At 43.1% G+C, this 27,801-nt stretch overlaps 1 protein-coding gene across 7 annotated transcripts in view; it reads right to left on the reverse strand.

Annotated features, from left to right (window-relative positions):
* RGS22 (regulator of G protein signaling 22) overlaps positions 1–27,801 on the reverse strand; it is a 112,053-nt gene that overhangs the window by 33,924 nt on the left and 50,328 nt on the right. For all 7 annotated transcript variants that reach the window (XM_032801465.2, XM_032801481.2, XM_032801438.2 and 4 more), the window contains 6 exons: positions 26,666–26,846; positions 24,197–24,360; positions 23,403–23,511; positions 16,512–16,637; positions 14,832–14,933; positions 1,053–1,247 (listed from right to left, as the gene is read on the reverse strand). In XM_032801465.2, coding sequence (XP_032657356.1) covers positions 1,053–1,247; positions 14,832–14,933; positions 16,512–16,637; positions 23,403–23,511; positions 24,197–24,360; positions 26,666–26,846 — 877 coding nt within the window. The remainder of the gene's footprint in view (positions 1–1,052; positions 1,248–14,831; positions 14,934–16,511; positions 16,638–23,402; positions 23,512–24,196; positions 24,361–26,665; positions 26,847–27,801) is intronic.

Raw genomic sequence — 27,801 nt, forward strand, 5'->3', positions numbered from 1 at the left:
CTGGTAGCCATCTCTGCTACCTTGCAATGGCAAATGAATGCTGCTGTGTAGCACTGCAGTACCGCCTCTGTCAGCGGCATCCAGTACACATACGGTGACAGTGACAAAAGGCAAAATGGGCTCCATGGTTGCCATGCTATGGCGTCTGTCAGGACAATCCAGGGAAAAAGGGCGCGAAATGATTGTCTGCCGTTGCTTTCACGGAGGAAGGAATGAGTGACGACATTTACCCAGAATCACCCGCAACACTGTTTTTGCACCATCATGCATTGGGCTCTCAACCCAGAATTCCAATGGGCGGGGGAGACTGTGGGAACTATGGGATAGCTACGGGATAGCTACCCACAGTTCAACGCTCCAGAAATCGACTCTAGCCTCGGACCATGGACGCACACCGCCGAATTAATGTCCTTAGTGTGGCCACATGCACTCGACTTTATACAATCTGTTTTACAAAACCGGTTTATGTAAAATCGGAATAATCTTGTAGTGTAGACATACCCTTTCAGGCAAACATTGCTTGTCTGTTGTACAATATTTCCTCTTATTGTAGCATTAGCCACAACTTAATTCTAAGCACTAAGACATGTTTGAGACAGTTAGTCTTAACTTAGGGTCATTATAATGACATTTGGACACCACTGCTTATTATCTCTTTATGGTAAAAAAATGACTCTTTGGCCATTCATGCTAAGTAAAATCATAGGTGTGGCCTTTAGTCAATGGTGTGATTATGAGATAGCACAGAGCACACCATCCCATAGGGAAAGCCTGTGCCTCAGGAAGTTACATTACCTCCCAGAGCAGAGTGGTCCAGTTCATTAGAGAACAGTGCAGGTTGCATCTTCAGAATGGTGTAGCCTGCTCTCCACAATGTGTCATACGCATTCCATTGGTCACTGCAGAGGGGAACTGTGGCTATGGTCCCATTTTTTCCCTTATGAGGAACACTGAGGGAGCAGTACCTGCACTCACTCAAGCCCAGTGATTTGAATGGGGATGATCAAGGGATAGAATAAGGGCCCCTCACTAGCTGGCCCTATGTAAGTTACCTTTCCATAAATGGATTTGTCTACTTCTACCATTTTCATCCATGGTACCAGTAGAAGGGTGAGGATATATTCTTCTGCTGGGTCAAAAAGATCCTCATAAGGTGGCTCAATTTTCTGATAAATCTCATTTTTCTTATCCTGTTGCAGTCCAATATCCATGCTGGCAGAAGGAGCAATGTAAGAGGCATAAAGGAACTACAATAAAAGAGAAGACAACAGTTTTTTAACCACCATCCATTCTAATGGCGACAGTAAATGTTACTTAAAGATGAAGGTGGTAGCAAACTGTTTTTTATTATCCTAGTTACTCTCTCGGTCACATCATCTTTCCTCCCCTTCCTCTATTCCCTTGATGCTACTAAGTTTTCCAAAATACAGTTTCTGCCACAGCTCCCTGACTTCCTTACTCCTACATTTTCTGCTTATTAAAAGCTTCTTTGATGACAAAATCATGCATAATGGTGATAGTAATGCTTACACAGATACATTTTGCTGATCCTTAGTTGCAATCACCATAAGAACAACAAATGCAGATCTTCATCTTTGAGTTACACACTGTTATTACTCTAAACATTTAACTGTAATACGATGCACTGTTCTATAATATAATAAACCATTTTGTGAAAGATGGTTACTTCTTGCTTTTTAGAAACCAAACCAAGCAAGATTTTGGAATTTTAATGTAAAATTGAAAATTCTAAATACCAAGAAGACTGCAGTCCTGGTTCGGGATCTACTAGCATGGACTTCTGTGCATATGCAGACCCTCACTGATTTCACTGGGACTCTGCCACAGCACAAGAGCCCGCTTCAGCATATCCCAATGGAGAGCTGGGGCCTAAAACTTCTCCGAAGCAAACATCTATGAGGCTATGATAAAATTTATATAGTTTTAAACATTCTTTACTTTTGTTGTTAGCACTGTATATCATTAAAATTGTAAGAATATTCAAAGATATAATGCAACTTTTGGGACAGATTCAAAGCTGGGGTAAATCAGCATCACTCACTGACTTGAATGGAGCTACACTAATATACGCCAGCTGAGAAAATAGCCTTCCTTGTCTTGTCTCACTCAGCTTAGACAGTGAAGTGAGGCTGGTCAGTTTTACTTTCTGGTTCTCATGCACTAATAAAATACTATTGTGTTTCAGTGTCTAGCACAGCAGAGGAATGTTTGAATAGTTAAAAAATAACTTCTCTTTTCTTTATTTAGCATATCAAGTTATGTCAAACTTCAACCATAAAACAAACCCAAAATGGTTACTAACCTTTCTATGACTGTTGTTCTTCGACATGTGTTGCACATGTCCATTCCAATGTAGGTGTGTGTGCACCACAGTTTTTTCCCCTCGTGGTATCCCTTGGGTCAGTTCCAGTGCCCACTGATGCCTGCCAGCCCCCCCCCTCCAGTTTATTTTAATTGAGTGACTCTAATAAGAGATGGAGGGTGGGTTTTAGAATGGACATGTGGAGGAGATCTTGAAGAACAACATTTACAGAACGATTAGTACTGTTTTTTCTTCTTCGAGTGCTTGTACATGTCCATTCCAATGTAAGTGACTCACAAGCAGTTGTGCAGGAGGTAGACTCGGAGTTCAATGACAAGCTGACTGCAAGACTGCATGGCCGAAGTTGGCATGGTCTCTAGTCTGCTGGGTGATGAAATAGCGTGTTGAGAGCGTGTGCACTGATGACCAGGTTGCTGCTCTGCAGATGTCCTGAATAGGGACTTGTCCTAGAAAGGCGGCCAAGGAGGTGTGGAATGAGCAGTCGGATTAGCTGGAGGTAAAATGCCCACGAGTTCATAGCATGTCTGGATGCATAAAGTAATCCAGAATGAAATTCTCTGGGCAGAGATGAGGAGGCCCTTTCTTCTCTGCTATCATGATGAACAGCTGAGTTGCTCTGCGGAATGGTTTGGTCCTGTGTATACGGAGAGCCAGATCCTGTCTAAGACCTAAAGAGTACAGGTACTGCTCCTCTCTGTTCGCATAGGGTAGAATATCAGCAGGAAAATTGCTTGATTGAGTGGAATTGTGAAACCACCTTTGGGAGGAACGACGTGTGTGGATGCAGCTGAACCTTATGCTGAAGAAGATTGTATATGGGGGCTCTGATGTAAGGGCCTGGATCTCTGATACACTTCTGGGTGAAGTGATGGCTACTAAGGAGGCCAGTTTTCAGGAAAGATATAACAATGAGCACGTTGCTAGCCACTCAAATGGTGGGCCCGTGAGCTTTGACAAGACAAGGTTTAGATCCTAGGGAGGAATGGGTTCTCTAACCTGGGGGTATACCCTCTCCAAGTCTTGGAAAAAATGGATCATGATCATGTGTGAAAAAACGGATTGATTGTTGACCTTGGGATGGAAGGCTGTAATGGTCACTAGGTGGATCTTGACTGAAGAGAGGGCCAGACCTTGTTGTTTCAGCAGCAGAAGGTACTACAAAATGAGCTGCAGAGTGGACTGCATAGGTGGAATTCCCCATTGGGAGGACTAGATGGAAAACCACTTCCATTTTGCAAGGTAGGTGGCCTTCTATTGCCCAGTAGGACTCTACGAACCTGCTCTGAGCAAGTCTGCTCCTCAGGGGTCAGCCATAGAGCTTCCAGGCTGTTAGATGAAGGGAACTGAGGTTTGGGTGGAGCGGCCAACTGTGGTCTCAAGAGATCAGGTCTGGGTGTAGCAGAAGCAGTAATGGAATCTCCACTGAAAGGCCTAAGAGGGTGGTGAACCAGTGTTGCCTGGGCCCTGCCGGGGCTATGAGAATGACTGATGCTCAGTTCTGCTTGATCTTCATCAGAACTTTGTGACTCAGTGGGGTAGGTGAAAATGTATAATACAGATGTTTTGTCCATGACAATAGCAATGTGTCTGTGAGCGACCCTGGGCAGTGGCCTCACAGGGAATAGAATTGATGGCATTTCCTGGTGTTGCAGGTAGCAAACAGGTCTATAAGGGGAGTTCCCCACCATTGGAAGATGTGCCTCATGATATCCAGTCAGAGGGATCATTCATGGTTAGAGGAGAAAGATCTACTGAGGTGATTGGCCAGCTGGTTCTGTGTTCCCAGAAGATAGGACATTTCTAGACTGATTGAGTGAGTAATGCAGAGCTCCTACAGCTGGATTGCTTCCTGGCACGGGGGGAAGATTGCACCCCTCCCTATCTGTTTATGTAGAACATGGTCATTGTGTTGTCTGTGAGAACCGAAACAGTCTTGTTTGTAACGTGGGGTAGGAACACCTGGCAGGCTAGGCACTCCCCCGGTCCGCCAAGCTTCCTGACATTGATATGAAGGGAAAGCTCCTCTTGACAGGGTTACCAGGCATTCAGTTTTCCACCAGAACACCTGGTCAAAAAGGGGCCCTGGAAGCTCCAGTCGGCACCACTGACTGGACCATTAAAAGTCTGATCAGCAGCGCAGCAGGAGCCCAGGGCTAAGGCAAGCTCCCTACCTGCCCTGGCTCTGGGTGGCTCCCAGAAGCAGCTGCCAGTCTCTGTGATCCCTAGGCACATGGGTAGCCAGGAAGGCTCAGCGCACTGACCCCATCCTGAATGGTGGCTCTATAGCTCCCATTGGCCAGGAACCATGATGAGTGGGAGCTGCAGGAAGCGATGCCTGTGAGCATGAAGACAGCACATACCACGCACAGCCGCTTGGCCACCCATGCACCTAGAGGCCACAAGGACCTGGTGGCCACTTCCTTGGAGCTGTAGTAAGTGCTGATGGGACCCCACACATCCCCCTGTACCTCAAACCTCTGGCCCAGCCCAGAGCCCCCTCCTACACCCCAAAGACCTTATCCCTAGTCCCACCCCAGAGCCTGTACCCCCAGCCCAGAGCCCCTCCCGTACCCCAACTCCCAGCCCCAACCCAGAGTCCTCACTCACTCTTGAACCCCAATCCACTGCCCCAGCCCTGTGAAAGTAAGTGAGGGTGGGGAAGAGTGAGCAACGGAGGAAGGGAGGATTGAGCAAGCAGGGCCGGGGCAAGGGGGAGGGGCTTGGAGAAGGAGCCAAGCAGGAGGCAGGGCAGGGGTGTTTGGTTTTGTGTGGTTAGAAAGTTGGCAACCCTACTTCTTCAGACCAGAGGCCCTGAGTTCTGAGAGATCCTAGGTGGGTTCCCCAGCTGAGGGCTGATGCATCAGATACTAGACACAGGCAATTAAGGCCTTGAAAAGGGTACTCCTGCATGTTCCACGTGGTGGTTCAGCCACCATGTCAGTGAATTGAGGACCTGAGCTGGAACAGTGACCACTGAGTCCAGATGATGACATAAAGGAGAGTATACCATGGCCAACCAGACTTGGAGAGGTCTGAGATGTAGCCTCATGTGTTGCACTACATATGTGCATGAAGCCATGTGGCCCAGAAGACTTAGACACTTTCATGTAGTCTTGGTCAGAAGAGACTGGAGGGACCTTATGAAGGATGTAATTGAATGAGAACAATTGTCCGGAAGTAGGTCCAGCACTTGCACAGAGTTGAGAACGGCACCAATGGGCAGAGATAAGATGGATGTTTATCAGTAGACCTAGTGCCCTGAAGGTCGATTGGATAAGATGGATGTCAGATTCCTCGAGCTCTGGACCAGTCCCTTACCAGCCAGTCGTAGAGGGACGGGAACACATGAACTCCCTTTTTTCTGAGAAACGCTGCCACCACTTGCCATGCATTTGGTGAAGATCTATGGAGCAGCCGACAGGCTGAATGGAAGGACCACAAACTGGTAATGAACTTGTTCATAACAAATCTTAGGAATCATCTGTGGCCTCTTCCACAGCTCCCACCTGAAGGAGGGATTGGACTTCTTCTTCCAACGGTTGCTCATGAGAAGGGTCCCTGAGGAGGGACAGGTGGGGGGAGCTAGGAAGGTGAGGTAGACAAAAATTGGATGGGGTAATACACTTCTACCATGCTTAGAACCCAGCAATCTGAGGTAATGTGGACCCAGGCACTGAGGAAGTGGAGGAGCTGGTAGGAAAGAGAAGGGGTAGCTGGATCCGGTGTTGAGGGGATTGTAGTGTTGACCTTGAGCATCTCATCAAAACGAGTGCTTTGAGATCCCCGAGTGTCTGGGCCTAGTCTGCGCAGGGCCTGCTAAGGAGGATTGCAAAGGGGGCTTCTGTCTGAACCCCCTGCTCTTCCTCCTCTGTTGATCTTCCCTGACTGATTGGGCAAAGTAGTGGCCAGTCTGTTGGGATCTGTAGTGCCCTCTGGATACTGCCAGGATATACAGACCCAGAGATTTCAAGGTCTCTTTAGAGTCCTTGAGGCCATGTAGTCTAGTGTCCATTTGCTCCAAAAAGAGCTATGACCCTTCAAAAGCAGAGTTTGGTGCACCTCATGTGGAAACCCTGAGGACTGCAACCATGAGCTCCTGTGCATGGTTACACCTGTGGCCATTGATCTGGCCATGGAATCAGCAGCATCCACAGACACTTAAAGGGAGGCCCATGCCACGGTCTTCCCTTCCTCAACCAAGGATGAGATCTCTTCTCTAGAGTCCTGGGGGAGCAAATCCTTAAATTTTAGCATGGACTCCCAAATATTAAAATCATAGCAGCCAAGCAAGGCTTGCTGGTTCACTATGGAGAGCAGTAGGCCCCCCATGGAATAGGCCTTCCAGCCAAACAGGTCCAATTTCTTTGAATATTTCCCCTTGGATATGGATCCCACTAGACCTTAAAGATCCCTTTCATTGGCAGCCGCCACAACTAGGGACCCCGGGGGAGAGTGCGAGAATAGGAACTCATATCCTTTAGCTGATACAAAGTATTTGCATTCTGTGCACTTCACTGTAGGAGGGAGGGAGGCAGGAGTTTGCCACAGTGCCTTGACGGGGTCCATAATGGCCTCACTGAGTGGTAGAGCCACTCTAAAAGGGCTCACTGCTGACAAAATGTCTGAGATTATGTAATGTCTCCTTAACCACGTCTCCTGTAAGTCTGAGGTTACCCTCTTTAACAAGCCCTGGTATTCCTTGTGGTCATCTTGCAGTGGAGACACTCCTGCTGCCACCACTGCCTCGTCTGGAGAGAAAGATTAGAAGACTATAACCAGCTAAGGAGCCTCCGTCACTTCCTCAGTCTCCACAGAGGCCTGCAGGACTTTCCCCTGAGGCTCGGTGTTGGGTTCAGTACGAGAGTCTGAGTGAGAGGTCTCTCGGTGCAGTACCAGGGGCATCATACTTTCCAAGGCCACTGAGTATGATTGCCTTGAGAAGCTGCCCTGAGGGCCCGTGCCCCATGGGTTCCTAAACAGTCATTGCATAGCTGCCAGGACCATGAGGACCGGTGCCTAAGTGTTCAGTGGCACCCCTGTACTTGGGGCAACAATAAAAAAGGAATGGCCCGGGTAGCAGTGCGGGCGGCTGTGTCAATGGAGGGAGTTAGGACCCCACTTCTGACTCTGATGATGAACTGCAGCATGGAGAACAAGGCAATGCCGTTCCCTTCAGTGCCAATAATCAGTGTCATGGCGAAGATCACGTGGAGGCTGCCAAAGGGATTTTCCCTTAGAGGGCAGACACGGTACTGGGCGAAGTCTGAGCAACAGTTCTCTGCTGCTCAGTGGTAACAGTGGTGCCGAGTCTTGTACCTCCGGGTTCAAGGGAACTGGGCTTGTTTAGTCTGCAGAAGAGAAGAATGCAGGGGGATTTGATAGCAACCTTCAGCTACTTTAAGGGAGGTTCCAAAAAGGATGGAGTTTAGCTGTTTTCAGTGGTGACAGATGACAGAACAAGGAACAATGGTCTCAGGTTGCAGTGGGGGAGGTCTAGGTTGGATATTAGGAAACACTATTTCACTAGAAGATGTTGAAGCACTAGGGTGGGTTACCTAGGGAGGTGGTGGAATCTCCATCCTTAGAGGTTTTTAAGGTCAGGCTTGACAAAGCCCTGGCTGGGATAATTTAGTTGGGGGTGGTCCTGCTTTGAGCAGGGGGTTGGACTAGATGACTTCCTGAGGTCCCTTCCAACCCTGATATTCTATGATTCTATGACCCCCCTCCCCATGTAATAACCTTGAGACCTCCTGAGGGGGTCACAACCCCCAGTTTGAGAACCCCTGCACTAGGGGGGAAAATTCAATCAACTTTGCTCAGGGTACACACATCTTTACACTGGAACAGGCATGTGAAAGCACTCCAGGAAGAACCAACACTTTGGGCCTAAACACTTGACAGTGGCTCTTTCAACTCTGCAAAAGCCAAGTCACCAAACACATGGATCCCTTTACAACTGTCATCCTTAGAATTTTTAATGACTAGCGCCTTTAACAACCATGCAGGATTCCACCCATTTTCTACACAGATGTAGGCACCTAAAAAGCAAGACAGGTTTGTTTTTAGCACGGCCTATACATTGTTAGCCCAGATAAAGATTCCCATGTGTAGGGGTGAGACTAAGAAACTAACAAATCCATAGGTAAAGCTAAGCTGAAGAACTCAACCAAATTTATCAGATCAGTGTACACCCCGGGCTAATTATAAAATAAACTGAAATTTTGCAGATACAGCACTAATTAGACTCACAGTGATGTCAAACCTTGGAAGTTACTTAAAACTAATAAAGTTACAATTACATCATATTTTAATCTGATCCAACACATTTCACATGTAAAAAAGCCAAGTTATAAAAAGACAGTCCAGTCATATAAAGATGTGATATCTATAAAAATAAGCATCTCATAAAGGGGTTAGACATTTTATTCAAGTCAGATTAGACAGCAATGGGACTAAGTTGGTCCACTCGTAAAACCACACATGGGAGCTCTGAATTAGCGAAGACCCCGGTGTATTAGATTTAACCTGGTCATTTAAATGGCTAACCCTCCTGTAATGTGGCTTTTTAAAACGCAAAACACGTCTTTCTTTGATGGAACTGTTCTCTCTCTAAATATAATTTTTTATATACTAAATGTTTGCATTCAAACGGCCTTCTGTTTGTTTTGGTTTAGAAATTGGAAAAGTTGGAAAAACTAATCTATAATTACCTTGATAGACAATGTCATAAATTATTAACAGACCTTGAACTCACTACCTTTGCAACATCAGGGCCTGATGCTGCAGCTGCAGCTGCTCCACATGTGGAAATGCTAGTGACACTACTTCCATTTCACCTGTGGAAATGCTACAGAATGAGCTCCTACATAAAGGCAGACATTATATCCATTAGGCTATATATAGTTACTTCCATCTGCACACAGCTCAGTCTGAGTCAGGTCAGCAAGCACTCAGCACCTGGATCTTGGGACCCTGCTACAGGGTGTGTCACAGCCTGTGATTTGGGTCCAAGCTCTGTCATTTTGCAATGTGGACGCACTTCAACTCGCAGAACTGAGTCAGAAGGTCTGCATAATGCAGTATGGATGCGTTAGCATGGCTGTGAGACCAGGGTCCAGCAACTGTAAACCCAGATTTACAATTCAGTGTGGACACTCAGGTTTACAGTGCAGCATAGACATATACCCTAAGGGCCAGATCCTCAGCTGCTCTAAACTGACGTAATTCTGTTGACTTCAAGAGAGATGCAGACTTATGACATCTGAGGAGCTGGCCCACAACCTACCTTTCTATGAAGGTTTTTATACTATGCCCATCATTGTAATATCTGAGCCCCCAAGTGGAAATATAGGGTCAGATTGTGACTAAGTGCTTGTGCTGATGCATGATGGGACAGGTGACAAGGAACCTTCCACCACCTTGTGTTCCCAGCACAGGGGTCAGTCACAACTGCACAGCTTTCCCTGGCCTGAATGTAAGGAGTGAATGAGATGTTACTGCAAATTGTGCTGGTCATCACAAACAAGTGGAGAAGTGATGTCCATGGCTTTCTCCTTTTGAATTACTGAATGAAGCCAGTCAGTTTCAGAGGGAAGAACACATTACATGCTCTTAAAGCAGGGGTGGGAAAACTACGGCCTGCGGGCCGGATCCGGCCCCTCAGGGCTTTGGATCTGGCCTACAGGATTGCCCCTGTGGTGCCGCGGGCCCTGCACTGCTCTCAGAAGCGGCCGGCACTACTTCACTGCAGCCCAAGGTAGGTGAGCAGAGGGCTCCATGCATTGCCCTTGCCTCCCAGGTACCACCTCCCCAAAGCTCCCATTGGCCGGGAATGGGGAACCGCAGCCAATGGGAGCTTTGGGGGAGATACCTGGAGGCGCGGCAAGGACAGCGCATATGGTGCCTTCCGCACCCCCTCGCCCAGGGGCCGCAGCGCTTCCTGGAGCGGTGCGGCATAGGACCAGGGCAGGCATGCAGGGAGTCTGCCCTGGACCGGTGCACGCCGCTGCCACCCCGGAGCTGCTTTAGGTAAGTGGTGCCAGGCCGGAGCCTGAACTCTCCCTGCACCCCACCTCCCAACTCCCTGCCCTAAGCCCCCTGCCTGCATCCTGCACTCCTCCTTCACCCCAGCCTCCTGCCCAGAGCCCCCTCTTGCAGTCTGCACCCCTGCCCTGAGCTCCCTCCTGCACTCCCCACCCCTCCTGCATCCCAACCCCTTCCCTGAGCCCCCTCATACACCCTGCATCCCTCCTCTGCCCCAATCCCTTGCCCTGAGCCCTTTCCTGCACACCGCACCCCCTCCCACACCCCGTACTCCCTCCCTCCCGCATCCCAACCCCCTGCCCTGCATACAATTTCCCCACCCAGATATGGCCCTCGGCTGAAAAGGTTGGCCCACCCCTGTCTTAAAGGATGTATCCAGGAGCGCCCGCAGGGTGGAAAACATTTTTGGTGCTCATCTCCATTCTTTGAGCGGCCAAGATCAAAAAAAGCGGACTGCTCAGAAGTTTGGCTCCTCTTGGAAGCTGGTGTCCAAGGTGACTGCCCTGCTCAACTACTCTGGTGTATCAGTGGCCCTGCTTCTGCTCCATGCTTCCAGATTTTCACTGGGGTTGTGAAACTCCTGAATGGTCCCTATGGGAACCTGTGCACTAAGGACTTCATTGAGCATTATATTGTGTATTTCAAGAAACTCAGTTTAAATTAAATGAATATAAGGCTGTAAAATTCAAATAAAGACCTTTGCGCATGTAAAATCTCAGGCCTATCAGACTTAATTCATTCAATGTTTTGCAACTTCAGTAAAACATACAAAGAATTTTCCTACCTTCCAGCTATATATTTTTCTATAAAAGTATTAAAGTTAGTGATGGGTCCAAACCAAAACTGTGATTTGGAGTCTGATCAGAGTTTGCATCTTGAAGTTATTTATAATGGACCAAATGCAAATATACCAAACTTCTGGGAAAATCAGATTATGATTCAGGTCTGGATTATGAACTCCCAAATTTGGGAGTGTTCAGATCTGGGGTTTTGGTTAAACTTATCCCTAAATGTAAAGATTTTCAGTATGTAATCTTAGAATGCTTAGGTTTATGCAAAAACACAAAAAATGCTTAGTATTGTTCCCCAACAAGTCCATGATAATAATAACTCTTCATCTAAACTGGCTCTAGTATTAAAATATTATATTTCCAGTAATGGTATTAAATTCGTCTAACCCTAAAAACTATTTTTCATTGCAGATTGCAACTTGTGTTTCTTTATTATTTTTCTTTTCCAATTAGTTTTACACTCCAGCATGTGTGTTTATATTGAAATAACCCATGCATCCCTGGATTATTACTGTCACTCATCTTTCTTCTAGTGCATCACATTTCATCCTCACTTGAGTTTCTTTTACTATACACACTGTTATATTAAGGAAACACATGCCAGGGTATATCATAAAGCTTAGATAAAAACACTGACCAGAAAAATACAATGATCAAAGAAAGTTTCTTCTTACTTCTAACTGTGTTATGGACAGAAAATTGTATGAAACACTTGATCTCTCTCAGTCATAAATAGTAAAATATATGACAATCTGCTATTAGAAATCTGATTGACATTAGGAGTAGCTGGAATAACTATCTCATTGTTTCAAAGGTGAGTGCAGAATTCGGGAAAGCATCTTTTCCAGAAGCAGGCCCTTTTGATTGGATATAGCTTGACTCTCATCTGTGTTCCAATGAAAACAAGAATAATTTGTGTGCAGCCTTAAAAGGCAAACTTGAGAATGATACCAAGTGTTTCAGCACGTGTTGATTTGTTATGTTTCATTTCAGCTGTGATGCTAATGGAACAGTTTCACATATTTCGTTCTGATGTATTTACTTTAATGGTCATGTGTATGTAGCTTTCTGTGATTGCCTAATAACGCTGATTGTCTGATGTTTTGCTGTCACCACCAGGCCGGGGCTGGAAATTAGATAAGACAAGACTAAAGGCTTGCTTTTCAGTCATGCAGCCTTTTAGTCCAGGGCAAAGTAAGAAATAAATATGACCAAATCAGAACGTCAGTGTTTCATAGGCACTTTGCATCGGTGCAAATGACTGCACCATGTGCAGTGCAATGGAGACTCAGGCCCAGGGGCTAAAAATTTCAAACATAAATTTGACTCCTAAATCCATATTAAGACAGCTAAATAAAAATTGCCTGATTTTTCAATGATCCTATGTACCTGCAGCTCCCTTTAATATATATGTGTTCTGTGGGCACTCAAGTCAGGCCACTTACATATTTAGGCGCCTAAATATGAATTTAGATGTCAAACTTTAGGCACCCAAGTTGGACATTTTTGTTTTAAGGCTGAGATTGCCACATACAATTTATAATGTGTCCTCCTGAATTTTAGGAAAAAGAGAAAAACTCAACATTGTGACTGCTTCAAGTGTTTGTTATCCCTGAGTTATTGTGGCATTTCCTTTATTGCCCAGGAGCAAGAACGTTTAGATCAGGGCACATAGAAGAATGAAGACCCAGAACTGGAAGTGGAATTAAAAAAGCAGGCTGCAACTTTATTAACTTTTAACATGCTGCCTAACCCCACTCTCACCCCTTCAGATTACCGGCCATTAATTGGCTCTAGTATGAGATTAACCAGCCTTAAGCATTAAAATTCCCAATGAGTGAGGGTTGACTCCTTTAGTCTAGCCCTCCCAAACTGAAGACAGGATTCAGTCTTGCTACTATCCCACTCTGAAGGAGAGTGAGGGTACAGACAAAGGGTGTCTTATTCGTCATGCACCTTAAAACATCCATATGCTCAACAGACTATTGAGGCCCAGGACAAAGTCCCTCAGGCCTCTGTGGACATTGAGGGAGTGACTCAGCCAGTTATAGCTTCCACTTCCTCCTTCCCAGACAAGGCCATGGTGGCAACAGTGGTGACTCCACTACAGGAACTCCTGGGTCTCAGGCTTTGGTTTAGCCCAGAAGCTGGTCTCTAAAGCCTCTTATGTGTACTAGACACAAGTATTGACAATAATTACTCTGTTTTATTACCCCTCACTAATTTCTATTGTTTGTTTTAATTGTGATCTCTTTTCCTTAATTTCCTACATTACCAGGCCTCTAGGACTCTGCAAGTACAGGAAAAAATCCTCCACAGCCCCACAAAGCAAGCCCAGAAACCCAGCTGTGACAACTGCAACGAAAGGGTAGGGGTAGCCAACGCAGCACTTGTGGGTCTAAGATGGCTCCAAGATGGCCATAAGCGATGGTGAAGAAGAGGATCCCTGTCTCCAGTGAGCCCGACAATGGGAGACAGAAGTAGGTTGAAACTCCCCAGCTCCCAATGTCCACACATGGATTCCATGTGTACCTGGGCAGGTGTGAGAGCATGGAGTAGGAGGTGCCTCCTTCTCCTTCTCTCCCTGACAAGGATCCCAAGGAGTAGCCATCCCCCTGCCAGTTCAGTTGATGCCCACAACCAGCCACTGACCCATACACACTCAGTGGTATGGAAAAGCCATGGAGGGAGAGTTACAACTGCTCAGTACAGCAATAATTTAAAATGAAAATTACATTGAAATTTAAATTGTTCTGGTTGAGTAAAATGCCATTCCTCTCTCTACAGACATAAGCTTTATGGACATGGGAAGTGGTGCTCCCTAAGCGATACTTGGGTCTGCTCTCTTTGGAGCAACAGACACATATTTAAAGGCACAGGATAATTTAGAAAGGAAAAGGAAACCCAAGTTTCTCAAAATGGCCGTAAAAACTGCATGGCATACTTAAAATGGCTGTAACTGTCTCCGCCATCCGCCTCCAACAGTCTTATAGGACATGGGTATGCGTTATCGACACTACTGGTCAGTGGGAAAATAATTAACTTTTTCACTGCACCTGAACTTATAGTGTAAAGCCAGTGAAGAACTCTCACGGGTAAGCAATCTCATTAGCACTCTAAAAATCTATGAAGTAGCTTAACACCAAGAAGCAAGAGTAATTGTATAATCAGGAGTAATAATGGGCTGAAATTAAGAAAAGGGAAAGCTATAAGACTGACAACTGGAAGATCCACTTCTATGACTAAAGTCAATATCCTAAGCTTAGACTTCAGGATTTGAAATTCTAACCCTCATGAGAGAGGGTAACAACTGATTTACACATACATACACAAAAAGAATGATCAGCATTAACAATAGCTATTTCCAAATAAGAGATAACGCTGGCAGTGAGTAGCAAAGGGGAGACTATGCAAACTGAATATTAATAGATAAAGCTGGGAATGGAATTGATCCTAGGAAACAAATTATGCATGGCTAACATTTAAGTAAAGCAATTCCATGGTAACAATTTAAAGCTGGATTTATTGACCATAACCTCAAATTTCCTTTGCTTGGGGTTTGGGAGACTTGGAAACCCTTTCAGTTCTTCTGTCTTTTTTAAACAGTCTTACAACAAAGATATTACTGAAGGGAAAACACATTTATAACTTACTTGAGCTTGCTTGCATAGTTTAAAAGGCTGAAGGGTTTCTTGGTAGAAAAGTTGATGATAAGCCTGTAGGTCAAACCAAAAGTACGCACTGTTCTTCCACAGCTACAGATGGAAAAAGAATATAAGTTATTACTACCCAATTATCAGGGCTTTATAAAAGCTTGGGTTTCCAATCCAAGTAATTGTTTAGCTCCTTGGGGTCATCATAAATCAAGCTCAATTTAAGATGGTTTTAATCTTCCGTTGCATACTGGCAACAGGACAACACGTTTAATGGCATTGTCACTGCGATATTATATCTTTTATTGTATCCTTTGCATATAATTGGCCATTAAAATTGTTAACGTTACAGTTAACATTTGAAGAGTAACCACATTTTGATGGCGTGAAGCCAGCACTTAAGAAATGTTGATAATGTACGTGCAGAATTTGTGCCATGGTGGTGATAGCATTTTGCAGCAATAACCCAGACAATTAAACATTTTATGCTGGGCATATGTAATTGTGACTATATTACATTGTTATTATATTTGTTTCTAAGGTACCATATCTTGGTCTCCGTTTCACTGAGTCAAACAAAAAACATCTTTCAGAAGAAGGAGCTAGCTCTTCCCCTCCTCCCCCCACCTATCTCTTCTAGCCTTTCACTTATGGGGGTTGGGTCTTGGTGAGTATCCCAAAAGCACATCTGGGGCTAGCTGCTTCATGAGACTGACAGTTAAAGGAATACCTGCCAAAGAGGGGAGTTTTGCTCCATAACATGTTGGTTACAAGACTTGTTTCAGTCAGAGGTCAGGCCGAACATAAGTTCCATAGCGGAAGACACTTGATACAAATGGCTTGATTTTTGGAAGGGAGTGATCACCACAGATCCCATTTACTTCTGTGGGATTTATGGATGCTCGTCCTCTTTGAAAAATCACACCAATTTTGTGTAGGTGCCTAAATGTAAATTTGGGTTTCTAACTTAAGGCACCCAGGTTTGAAAAATTGTGGTTACTGTCTCCTGGAGAGCCAAAGGCAGAAGAAAGCATTTCTGGCCGCTGCTGATGCATTCTAAACATCTGTGAGAAATCTATAACCCTGCCAATGGATGGAATGACCATGGCCTACATCCTCATCTTTTTCAAATCCTTCCTAAAGATTCACGGCTTCTACAAAGCCCACACGCTGACTAGCTCCAACCCATTCTCCCTCTACGTCCTGCAGCAAGTAGAGGCTTTGCAGGTAGCAGAGAAGAAATATAATTGTGTTTCCCAGAAGTTCATAGAGCTTCAATGAACACTAAAGAACTTTATGCAAATGCTGGATACTTTCGGACTTAACTGACACTACAGGGAAGGAGGTGGAAAACTAGCATGTGAAAGAGATTATATTCTAGTAGATATTCTTCTTTTTCCCCTTTTTAAAATCTTTCTGAAGGCCAGGATCTCATATTGTTTTTCTGCCAGATGGAAAAGGCAGTTATTCACAATGAATAGTCCCTTTCATCCCTGATGGAACACTCAGACTTCAAATAGGTTTGGGATAGTCAGGTTAAGGCCCATCTTTAGTTTCAAAATATGCATGAACACCACCCCTTTCTTTCTCCAATTATTTTTTCAGCCTGACTGTCCTCTGTAGCTTTGTGTTCAGTCAGTTGTGGAATAAATTATCACAGGGTAAGAAAATACCTCATACCTCATTCCCTGACTTCTCACAGAAGTGTGTGAAGAAGTAGCCTGCTCTGTTCTCCACATAAAGAGACTGTAGCATACATTCCATTTTAGAACTCCCTAGGACAACACTCTCTGTAGGACTTTTACCCTAGATTAACAGAATAGCAAGAAATAAAGGTGATTAATTTTTCTTAGATGTCAATGAGTTGAAATGAGGTGTCACGCAGACTGTTCAGCTGACATCTTCACTTCAGTCAACCAGATTTTACATTGTATTATACATACAATTGGTGCATAGAGGTCATCTAGTCCATCCCCCTGTGCTGAGGCAGGACTCACAATACCTAGGCCATTACTGATTGATGTTTGTCTAACAAGTTCTTAAAAATCTCCAATGAGGGGTTTTCCACAACCTTCCTTTGTACTTAAATATTCTTAAAGTTAAAATGTTTTTCCTAATATCTGATCTAATTCTCCCTTGCTGCAAATTAAGCTGATTACTTCTTGTTCGTCCTTCAAGGATGTGGAGAACAATTGATCATCCTCTTTATAACAGCCCTTAATAGATTTGCAGTCTTATTGGATCCCCCTCCATGTTCTTTTCTCCAGTTTTTAAAATTTTTCCCCATAGATCAGGTTTTCTAAATCTTTTATCATTTTTATTGCTCTCCTCTGAACTCTCTTCCCAATTTGTCTCATCTTTCTTAAAGCATAGTGCCCAAAACTGGACACAATACTCCAGTTGAGGCCTCCGTGCCAAGTAGAGTGGGACAATTACCTCCTGTGTCTTACATACAACACGTCTGTTAATACATCCCAGAATGATATTCGCTTTTTTTTTTTGCAACTGCGTCAGTTTTGACTCAGTCACTTTGTGAGCTACTACAACTGCCATCTCCTTTTTCAGCAGTACTACCATCTAGCTAGTTATTCCCCATTTTGTAGTTGTGCATTTGATTTTTCTTTCCTAAATGTAGCACTGTGCACTTGTCTTTATTGAATTTGTGTTGATTTCAGACCAATTCATCAAGATTGTTTTAAATTCTAATCCTGTCCTCCAAACTGCTTGCTACCCCTCCCAATTTAGTGTCATCCACAAATTTTATAAGCATATTCTCCACTCCATTATCCAAGTAATTAATGAAAATGTTGAAGCATTCCAGACTGAGGACAGTCTCCCCCACTCGCCCCCCCAGGTCCCATTTGCTCCATTTGATAGCAAACCATTGATAACAACTCTCAGTACAGCCTTTCAACAAGTTGTGCATCCACCTTACAGTAATTTCATCTAGACAGCATTTCCCTAGTTTGTTTATGAAAATCTCAGGTGCGATTGTGTCAAAAGCCTTACTAAATATTAAGGAAAATCACTTGTTTCCCCCTATCCACTAGGCCAGTAACCCTTTCAAAGAAGGAAATTAGATTGGTTTGGCATTCTAGGTGCTTACAAACTGATTCTTTATTAACTTGTTCCAGTAACCTCCTAGGTATCAAAGTATCCAGGAGTATTGAGTAGGACAGGAGAGATTTAAGGGGGTCTATTTTGACACCTCCCGCCCCACCCTCTTGCAAAGAATCCCAAGGAAAATGCAGGCCAGTGAGCTGACCCTGAAAAGCTGAGGAGATATGTGGCAGACTGGTCACATCCTGTGAGGACACTGGGAGCAGATGACGGAGTGGGGATGGGAGGACAATAGGTTTCTCTCCAAAGATTGCTCAAGAGCAGGTAGGAAAGAAAGAGCAGGGCCTTTTGAGAGAGGGTCTTGTGAGAAAGCAGTCGCAGTGAGAAGCCTGAGGGATGGAATAGTTAGAATCCTTGATACTCAGCATATGCACAGTGGGCCCAGCCATTTGATGGCATCATCATCAGCTGTGTGAAGCGCCAGGTGGCAACATCAGTGATCCCTTGAGGTCAAGGATGATCTCTTCCACAGATTTTAATTTTTATGGGTCTTTTGGTGACCGAATCCTTGAGCCACAAACTTGTTGGCAGACATTGCAGGTGATGTTGGAAGGCAGGGTTGAGCCATGATTTCTGTATGATAGTCATCTGTCCTCTCTTTTCTGGCATTTTTCTGCTACCAGGGCAAGGCAATTTTCCTCAAAAGTGATCTTTCCTTCTCTGACATGTCTTCACCAGTTAGCCCTGTCCTGGACCACTGTGTACCAGTGTGTGGTATTGATGCCACATCTCTTAATCTTTGTCTTGACGGTGTCTTTGATTTGGCCTCCCCATTTCCCTTCTCTTTTGGTGAGTTGGGCATACAGCAATTGTTTTGGTAGGCGTGCGTCAGGCATGCACACACAGTGCACGCTCCACCTCAGCTGGTGTTGGATAATCATCCAATACTGAAGGTGTTGGCCTCTGTGAGGACACTGATGTTAGTGTGATGATCCTTCCACTTTATGTTGAAGATCTTCTGGAGAAAGTGCTAGTGCTAGTGCTGGCTTTCCAGGTGTTTTCTGTAGGTCACCCAAGTCTCGCCAGAATAGAGGAGAGTTGAGATTACCACTGCTTTATAAACTAAAAGTCTAGTGTGTGTTCTGATATTGTGGTTGTTGAATACCGATTGAGACAGTCTGCCAAAGACAAGGCTGGCACAGCAGATTCTGTACTGAATCTTGACATCTCTATCTGCCCTCTCTGAGAGATGACGGCCAAGGTAGGCAAGGTGTTCTAAATTTTCCATTCTTCTCTGTCAGTCTAGAACTTCCTTGCTGGGTTTGATGATTGACCAGGAGCTGACTGGTGGAGAACTTTTGTTTTGCCAATGTTCAGGGTTAGTCTTAGACTTTTGTAAGCCTCAGAGAAGCAGGTAAGGGCTGTTTACAGATCCTCCTTTGAGTGTGCAACTATAGCACGATCATCTGCATACTGGAGTTCACTCACCATTGAAGTAAGTCATTGGGCACTCGTCAAGAATATGCAACGTAGTCTGAAGTTGACTATATCTACATCATGGGTCATTAGAGAAATCCCATTTGAAGAGTGACAGGCCGCACAATTGCCCTGTCCTGTTTGAAGCTGGTTCAGGGATGGCCACAGGTGCCTTGGCAGGTCAAAGGCTGGTGGGCAGATGGTGGGGTTGGTGATGAAAGAGTGATTAATGACTATTATCGCTGACCACCCATTACGCCAAGCAAATTCCACCATCATGTCCAGTGGTGGCATAAGTGACCATAGGGCCCTTCATAGCCTCCATGGATAACCAAGTGGAGAATAAATGGCTGGGCCTCTCTTGCCCTCAGCCAGAGATAGACTCCTCCAGACAAAAGACAGGGATGTACAAATAGAGATATTTAATAGTGTGAATATTTCCTGAATATTTGGTTCCACAATATAAATTTCACTTGACCGCAAACATCAGCCTGTTCCCCCATCCCTTCTGTTAACTAAACAAGAATACCTTCAGCAAAGGAATAAACAAGAGTACTAGCCTAATGAAAATAAACAGTCTATTAACAGATTAAGGAACTCAATGCACATGTGAAAGGTCCAGCCATTACAGTTTATTTCCTGAACTGGGCCAGCAGTGCCAACAATCCCTATGAAAGAGCAGGACACCTTTGGAATGTTCAATGAACATGAAGAGTTTGGGATTTATAGCTGTACCTGTGGCATTATTTCTTAATTCTTGGACTTCAAGAAGCAGGAAGCCCCCAAAGCCTCCATCATTTCAGCAAAAATTAAGGAAACATTCTTCTGTGCATTGGATTCAGGAAGTTGCTTTTGGAGGCAGTAATTTTACAAGCCATACAATAAAGTGTAGAAGTGATGAAAAAAATTAGAACTGGAACATGTTCCTGCTGTATATTTTACTGTTTTCATCACTGCATATTTTAGGGCCATATTCAAGCTCTCACTTCCACTGGTCACTAAAATATAGCCCAAAACTGTACTAAGGTGTGGTAATGTCTCTAGTGAAGCATTTATCCATTAACTCACACATAATAATACTTTTTACTATCATATTAAGAACATTATTATGATTAAAACATAATCATTTATTAGTCGTTACCATACCACAGTATTAGAGTTACCACCATTATTTTCTATTCTAAGAATAAAGAAATAGAATGGACAAATGGATACCATAGTGTGGTAACTATGGATGAATATTGGCTTTCTAATAGGGCTGTCAAGTGATTAAAAAGATGAATCAAGATTAATTGTGTGATTAATTGCACTGTTGAACAATAGAATACTATTTATTTAAATATTTTTGATGTTTTCTACATTTTCAAATATGTTGATTTCAATTACAACACAGAATACACAGTGCAGTGTTCACTTTATATTTATTTTTGATTACAAGTGTTTGCACTGTAAAAAGACAAAAGAAATAGTATTTTTCAATTAAACCTATGCAAGTACTGTAATGTAATTTCTTTATCATCGGAACATTGAACTTTGCAATATTACAATATTTTACAGAAAACTGCATTCAAAATTAGAACAATGTAAAATTTAAATTTGCAAGTCTTTTCTCACTCCTTACTTCTTGTTCAGTCCAATCACTCAGACACACAGTTTGGTTACATTGCAGAGGAAATAATGCTGCTGCTTCTCTGTTTACAATGTCACCTGAAAGTGAGACCAGGCGTGTCATAAGTTAGATAGGTAACGGTTAAGGTGTTAATTTTCTTTTGCCGTTGTAAAGGGAGACCAAACACCCTGACTCAGAGGACCAATCAGGAACGATTGTTAAATGTGCAGGGGCCGGGAATTGTGCATACTGAGGGCCTTTTTGTGTTTCTCGGCTGGGGTAAACAAAGCTTTTTTCTTCTAACTCCATCTTATCTAGATATTTCTGCATAAAGTCTGTGGAAGTACAAAGGAAAGCAAAGTAATTTCGGCTATGAGGAGCTTTGTGTTGTATTACTGCTGTGTGATTGCTGGTCTATTTACATTGGCTATTTTTTTAATAAGCAGAGGGGTTATCAATTTCTTAAGGGAGCCTGATTAATGTTTATCAAGGTTAGTATTTCTGTATTTTCTCTCCTCGTATATAAAGCTTCTTTTTCAAAACTTGTGGAAGAATTCCTTTTCTGTAAGGCAAAGAAGAATCTCGTGTACCACGGTATCTCGTCTCCCTCACGGGGAAGACAGGAGGAGGAGGCAAAGCCAAGCTGTTGGTATTTTGTCATCTCAATTGTCCTGAAGGAATAGAACGGCTTATCTCTTGGGAAGCAGAGAAACAGGTTTCTTGTAACTCACGGCTAGACCAGAGGCCAGCTTGGGAAGTGAGGGGAAAGGGATTTATTACTCTCCGCTTTTAGACTCCAAGGGATTTGGAATCTGCGGGGTCCCCCCAGAGTGTTGGCGACACCTAGAGAGAAGAAAGGGGGGTCAGGGCCTATCAATTCCTGACCTGGTGGCAGCCTATCAGATCTAAGCTGGAGATTAAGTTTAGAGGACTTTATGCTAGTACCTCATATCTGAACTCTAAGGTCCAGATTGAGGAATTATACTATGATATGGTGTGCAGCGGTATTTGGGAAGTTTAAATCCATAGGCCATTAGCTACAGTAATTTTTTCTTTTTCCCTGCGAGGGATTAGCAGTGAGGAAGGGATTGGTTTTAAAGTGCAGAGAGAGAAATTTTTTTTTTCTTTTCCTGCCTGTTTTGGCAGTTCGCATTTTTAGTAGGGTCATTAAAACGGCCATTAAGGGTCGTTGGTTAAACAATAGCATTCCCTTATGACAAGGCGTTCTCATGGCACTGTTGCAGCCGGTGTCTCAAGATATTTACGTGCCAGATGTGCTAAAGATTCATATGTCCCTTCATGCTCAACCACCATTCCAGGGGACATGCATCCATGCTGATGACAGGTTCTGCTTGAAAACCATTTAAAGCAGTGCGGACCAACGCATGTTAATTTTCATCATCTGAGTCAGATGCCACCAGCAGAAGGCTGATTTTCTTTTTTGGTGGTTCAGGTTCTGTAGTTTCCGAATTGGAGTGTTGCTCTTTTAAGACTTCTGAAAGCATGCTCCCTACCTCGTCCATCTCAGATTTTGGAAGGCACTTCAGATTCTTAAGTCTTGGGTCGAATGCTGTAGCTCTCTTTACAAATCTCACATTGGTACCTTCTTTGTGTTTTGTTAAATCTGCAGTGAAAGTGTCCTTAAAGGGAGCAACAAGATGTGCTGGGTAATCATCCAAGACTGCCATAACATGAAATATATGGCAGAATGTGGGTAAAACAGAGCAGGGGATGTAAATTCTTGCAACGGCAGCTAAAAAAGTTCCATGCAAACGCCTGTTCTCACTTTCTGGTGGCCTTGTAAATAAGAGGACAGCAATATCTCCTGTAAACGTAAACAAACTTGTTTGATTTAGTGATTGACTGAACAAGAAGTAGGACTGAGTGGACTTGCAGGCTCTGAAATTTTACATGGTTTTGTTTTTGAGAGCAGTTATGTAACAAAAAAAATTCTACATTTGTAAGTTGCACTTTCAGGACAAAGAGATTGCACTACCGTACTTGTATGAGGTTAATTGAAAAATACTATTTCTTCTCTTTATCATTTTTACAATGCAAATCTTTGTAATCAAAATATACACTTTGATTTCAATTACAACACAGAATACAAGGTATATATGAAAATGTAGAAAAACATCCAAAGTATTTAATAACTTCAGTTGGTATTGTCTTGTTTAACAGTGCGATTAAAACTGCGATTAATCGCGATTAATTTTTTAAATCACGATTAACTTTGAGTTAATCATGTGAGTTAACTGCGATTAATCGACAGCCCTACTTTCTCATTAAAACACTGCACAAGGCAAAGATATCATCTGTATAATCAAACACATTTTCCAAAATCACTGGGTATATCCCCTTTGATTGGTTTTACTGTAGATTCAACCATAGATTCAGGGAAGCCAGGTTCTTCCAGGGCTACTTACTGGGAGCAGCTCAGCATAGGTGTATTTTCTATCTGTCTGGGACTTCAGGCATTTTGTGTCATCAGTAACAGCAGAAAGATGAATCATGTTGCTTCCCACTGATTTTGGCCTGGACCCACAAACAAACAAAAGTGTTTGATAACTGCTTAAGAAAAGATTAGGAATGTTTAGTTCAGAGAAGAAACAAATAAGAAGGGACATGATGTAGGTGTAACAAAATAGTGAATGGTATGGAGAAGATAAATTAAGCATTACTATTTAGTTTGTCTTCTTATAGAAGGAGCAAATAAACATTCAATGAAACTAAAAGGCAACAGATTTAAAACTAAGTTAGAGGAAATTTTTTTTTTTTACATAACACATAATTAACTTGTGGAACTCCTTCCCACAGGAGGCCAAGTGGAAGCCAAGTGCTTAGAAGGATTAAAAAAAGATATGTATGTGCCCAGTCAGAACACTGACAGTTGCATCAGAAAGGATAATAAATGTTGCTCATCTAAATAAACCTGCTCATCTAGGCTTCCATCAGCCCCTGCATACTTCCCTGGACAAAGCCCTCACGCTCCTGGGTATAAGCAAACCACTAACAGCTAGAGGTTAAGAAGAAATTTCCACCACAGGCAGATTAAATCAAAACTGTGCTCTTGTGAGTGGATTATTGTATTAAATTAGTGGGCAATAGAAAAGTTGCATTCCATGAAAACAATGAGTATCTTAAGATTTTTGTAAAACCACGTTAAATAGTTGAGAAGTATGGGATTTATAGATGATACACAAGAGATTTTTGCACCTACCTTTTTCTACTAACATCAGGTTTACTGGTTATGCTGTAGAAATCATCCTTTGTGATGGTTCCACTTGATGGCAGGGTAGCTGACAATAATCTGGTAGCTCTCTTAGAAGATAAATTCGTCACATTTGTTTTTAATAAGGTTGTGGGTGAGCTGGTTTCATTTCTCTAAAGGAATAGAAAAATAGAACAACTCAGAAATAAATTTCCCCACCTTTGTTCTTTCTGATGCTCTCCAATGAAAGGTTTCTATTGACATCAGGGACTTTCTTTCCAATCACAATATGTACAGAAGATCCAAGCTTTTTTCATCATCCTTTAATAACTACAAAGCATTAAAAGTTGATAGCAGAGGGCAATATTTCACCCTACATCTTTACATAAAATTCCAATTAACATCAGTGAGATTTCTGCAAATGGAATGAAGGTACAGAAGAATATGGCATATCTTGTTTAACATGACCCATATTAAACAAATCACCTAAACAATCAAGATCCTGCAATTTTAATGTAACCTTTTTTGTCTTTGTAGCTCCTGATTCCAGATTTGATCCAAAAGACACGGAAACTCCAGAACATAGCAGATAGACATTGCACAGGGAAGCAGAAAATTTATGTAGGGGGAAGCTGCACATTACTATACTATTCATCATAAGAGGTAAATGTGGGCACACCTAGGGTATGGCCAGTGGATTCATATACACAGTGCAGATGCAATCTACTAGTCCTTTCTTTTCCCAGAGGTGGCACCTGCTCATCTAGATTTCCATCAGCCCCTGCATACTTTCCCGGACAAAGCCCTTTTGCTCAAACTTTGCTCACAGGACCAGGATTTGTTCCTTAATGAACTCTAAGGATGTCGATGAAGATGAATGACAGCAGATGAATGTCCTCTAGTTTACAAATCAGTTGAGATGTTCAGAGGATAACTTAGAATTATGAACGTTTTGCAGAGCTCTCACAAAACCTGAGACCACACAAAGCTCACCTAGTTTCAGGCTTTCCTATAAACTCAGTTATCTGAAGCTAGGTTCACAGAAAGTTTTGCTAAAATGCAAAACACTTCCAAGTAAATCTGGGCCAGTATAGGGCTATGCAATGAAACTTCACTATCTATGAGTTTGAAATGAAAACAGGTGAAAATTTGTTTGTTTCCATTAAGACTGTGAGTTCATTCAAAATCCAGACTCAGTGAGTATCTCAAAAGATCCAAGCCCATGTCATTAAAAACAACAACCAGAAAAATGTTTGCATAAATCCCTATAAAGTGAAATCTAGAAGTTTCTTTAAATTTTAATTAAACAGCTGAAGACGTTTGCAGTAACATCAGGCCACCAAGATTAATTTAGACCATTATGAACTATCCATTTCCATTAATTACTTAATCTTTTAATACACATAGATATTAAAACTGCATTCTAAAAATCATTTCAATAAAAATATTAGAGATGGGTTTGAACTCAACCCCTGAATCAAAACTTCCCTTATCCTTGGGAGTATTTGAAATCTGAACTGTGATCTGGATTCACAATGTGTAAATAGCTCCTATCTTGAGACCTGATCCTGAATGTTGCTGAGTACATGCAAATTCCCTTGAAGTGACCTCTCATCTTCAGGCCCTTTGTGATGAGCTGAGTCAAGAACCTGATCTTGCAATGTACAAATTCCAGTATATTAAAAATCCATATCTAGATCTGAGTTTTGTAGCTTGAGACCATCCCTAGAAAAAATATCACAGTGCGCTGTTCTGACTAAATAATTATGATTTGAGAGACAGTGGGCCAGATTCTGCTCTCCGTAACACTAGTAAGTAACTTAACTGAAACCAAAGGAATTACTCCAGATTTATACCAGGATACTAGAGGGCAGAATCTTGCCCTCTAGCTGTTATGTAACTCAATGAAATTTGAAATTTTCAGCTAAAATCTGCTCTCAGGTATATCCATGTGGCCCACTCAGGGGCGGCTCCAGGCCCCAGCATGCCAAGTGCATGCTTGGGGCGGCATGCCGCGGGAGGCGCTCTGCCGGTCACCAGGAGGGCGGCAGGCAGGGTGCCTTCGGCAGCATGCCTGCGGAGGGTCTGCTGGTCCAGCGGCTGTGGTGGACCTCCCGCAGGCATGCCTGTGGGAAGTCCACCGGAGCCGTGGGGCCGGTGACTCACAGAAGGCCCCCCGCAGCATGACGATGTGCTTGGGGCGGTGAAATGTCTAGAGCCGCCCCTGGGCCCACCGACATCAATGGAGTTGTCAGAGTGTAACTGTGAACAGAAATTAGCCTGCAGTTTGTATTGGAGCTACTGTACAAAACCCAGTAGCATTCTACTGCATTTTACACATAGATTTTGGATGAAACAAGCTTAGACTAACTAGATCTGACTCTATAAACTGACTCAAGGAATGAAGACCAAATCCATGTCCCTTTTACTTCAGTAGAACTTCTGCCGTTAACTTCTGAGGGTTCTTGTCATGCCTACCTGAGGATGGGAAGGTGCTATCCTTGGAATGCAAGATTTAGCTCTCAGTGGTAACAATGTCACCATTTGTGGGTAAGGATCAATATCCGTTCTTGGTCTCTCGTGAGAGGTGTGCCACTTCTTCAACTTTGCACTGGCAGTTTGTACTGCAGCTGTATGAGTGACACAAAACCTGGGACCCCTGGAGGGGGGGGAAATACATACAAGTAGAATTTGTTCAAAACACAAACTATTGGACTAATGTGACATTTACTACATCAATGTATGGTTCTATTAATAACCAGAGTGAAAGACCAGTCAACAGAAAAGATGAATTTACCTCTAAACAACTCTAAATATATAAGTGACCTATTGCCTAAATACGTTAGGGTTCTAAATGGCATACTATAATACAGCTGCTTTTGTTTATGAGACTGCAATTTACATTCAATCTAGCATGCTAGTCTGTAAAAGAGAATGGAGCCATGAAGACACCCAAACTACAACTCCCATGAGGCACTGTGGTAGCATGAAGAAATTTGGTAGCTTTAGCTCATGAGTACAGAGATTCACTTTTTTGGGAGGGTTAGAGGGAGGGGGAAATGAGAAAGAATATGACTAATTATACTTTGCAAACTAGATTAGAATCTGCATAATCTATTACAGCAGAAGGAGAACAATTAATATGAAGACAGATGATTTACTGTGAAGTCCTTGAGAGAACAGCCTTTGTAAATCAAAGCTAAATAAATAATAGTATTCAGCTCTATATAACACTTTTAATTCTCAAATTCTCAAATCTACAGTAGAGGCAAATATAATTATCCACATTTAAACTTTTAACAGCAGTGCAGTAAGCAGGCTTTCAAAGTTACAGCAAGACAGCTATTAATATTCTGTATAACAGAGGTCCAACAGTAAATTGTCAGGGTCACATTCTGCAAAGATTTATATCATATGCAACACCAACGACTTTAGATGGGCTGTACAGGATGTAGTTTAATATGGAGCTTGCACTTGAGTCTCAGATCTCTCAAAACAAAAATTTGCAGGGCCAAGATCTGCTATCACTTATGCTAACACCAGCTCCATGGGGTTGTACCAGAGTAAATGAGGTTAGAATTTCCCCCACAATTTTAGCAGTAGTAAAGAGAGTA

The sequence above is a fragment of the Chelonoidis abingdonii genome, chromosome 2 (assembly GCF_003597395.2).
Source record: "Chelonoidis abingdonii isolate Lonesome George chromosome 2, CheloAbing_2.0, whole genome shotgun sequence".
NCBI lineage: Eukaryota > Metazoa > Chordata > Testudines > Testudinidae > Chelonoidis > Chelonoidis abingdonii.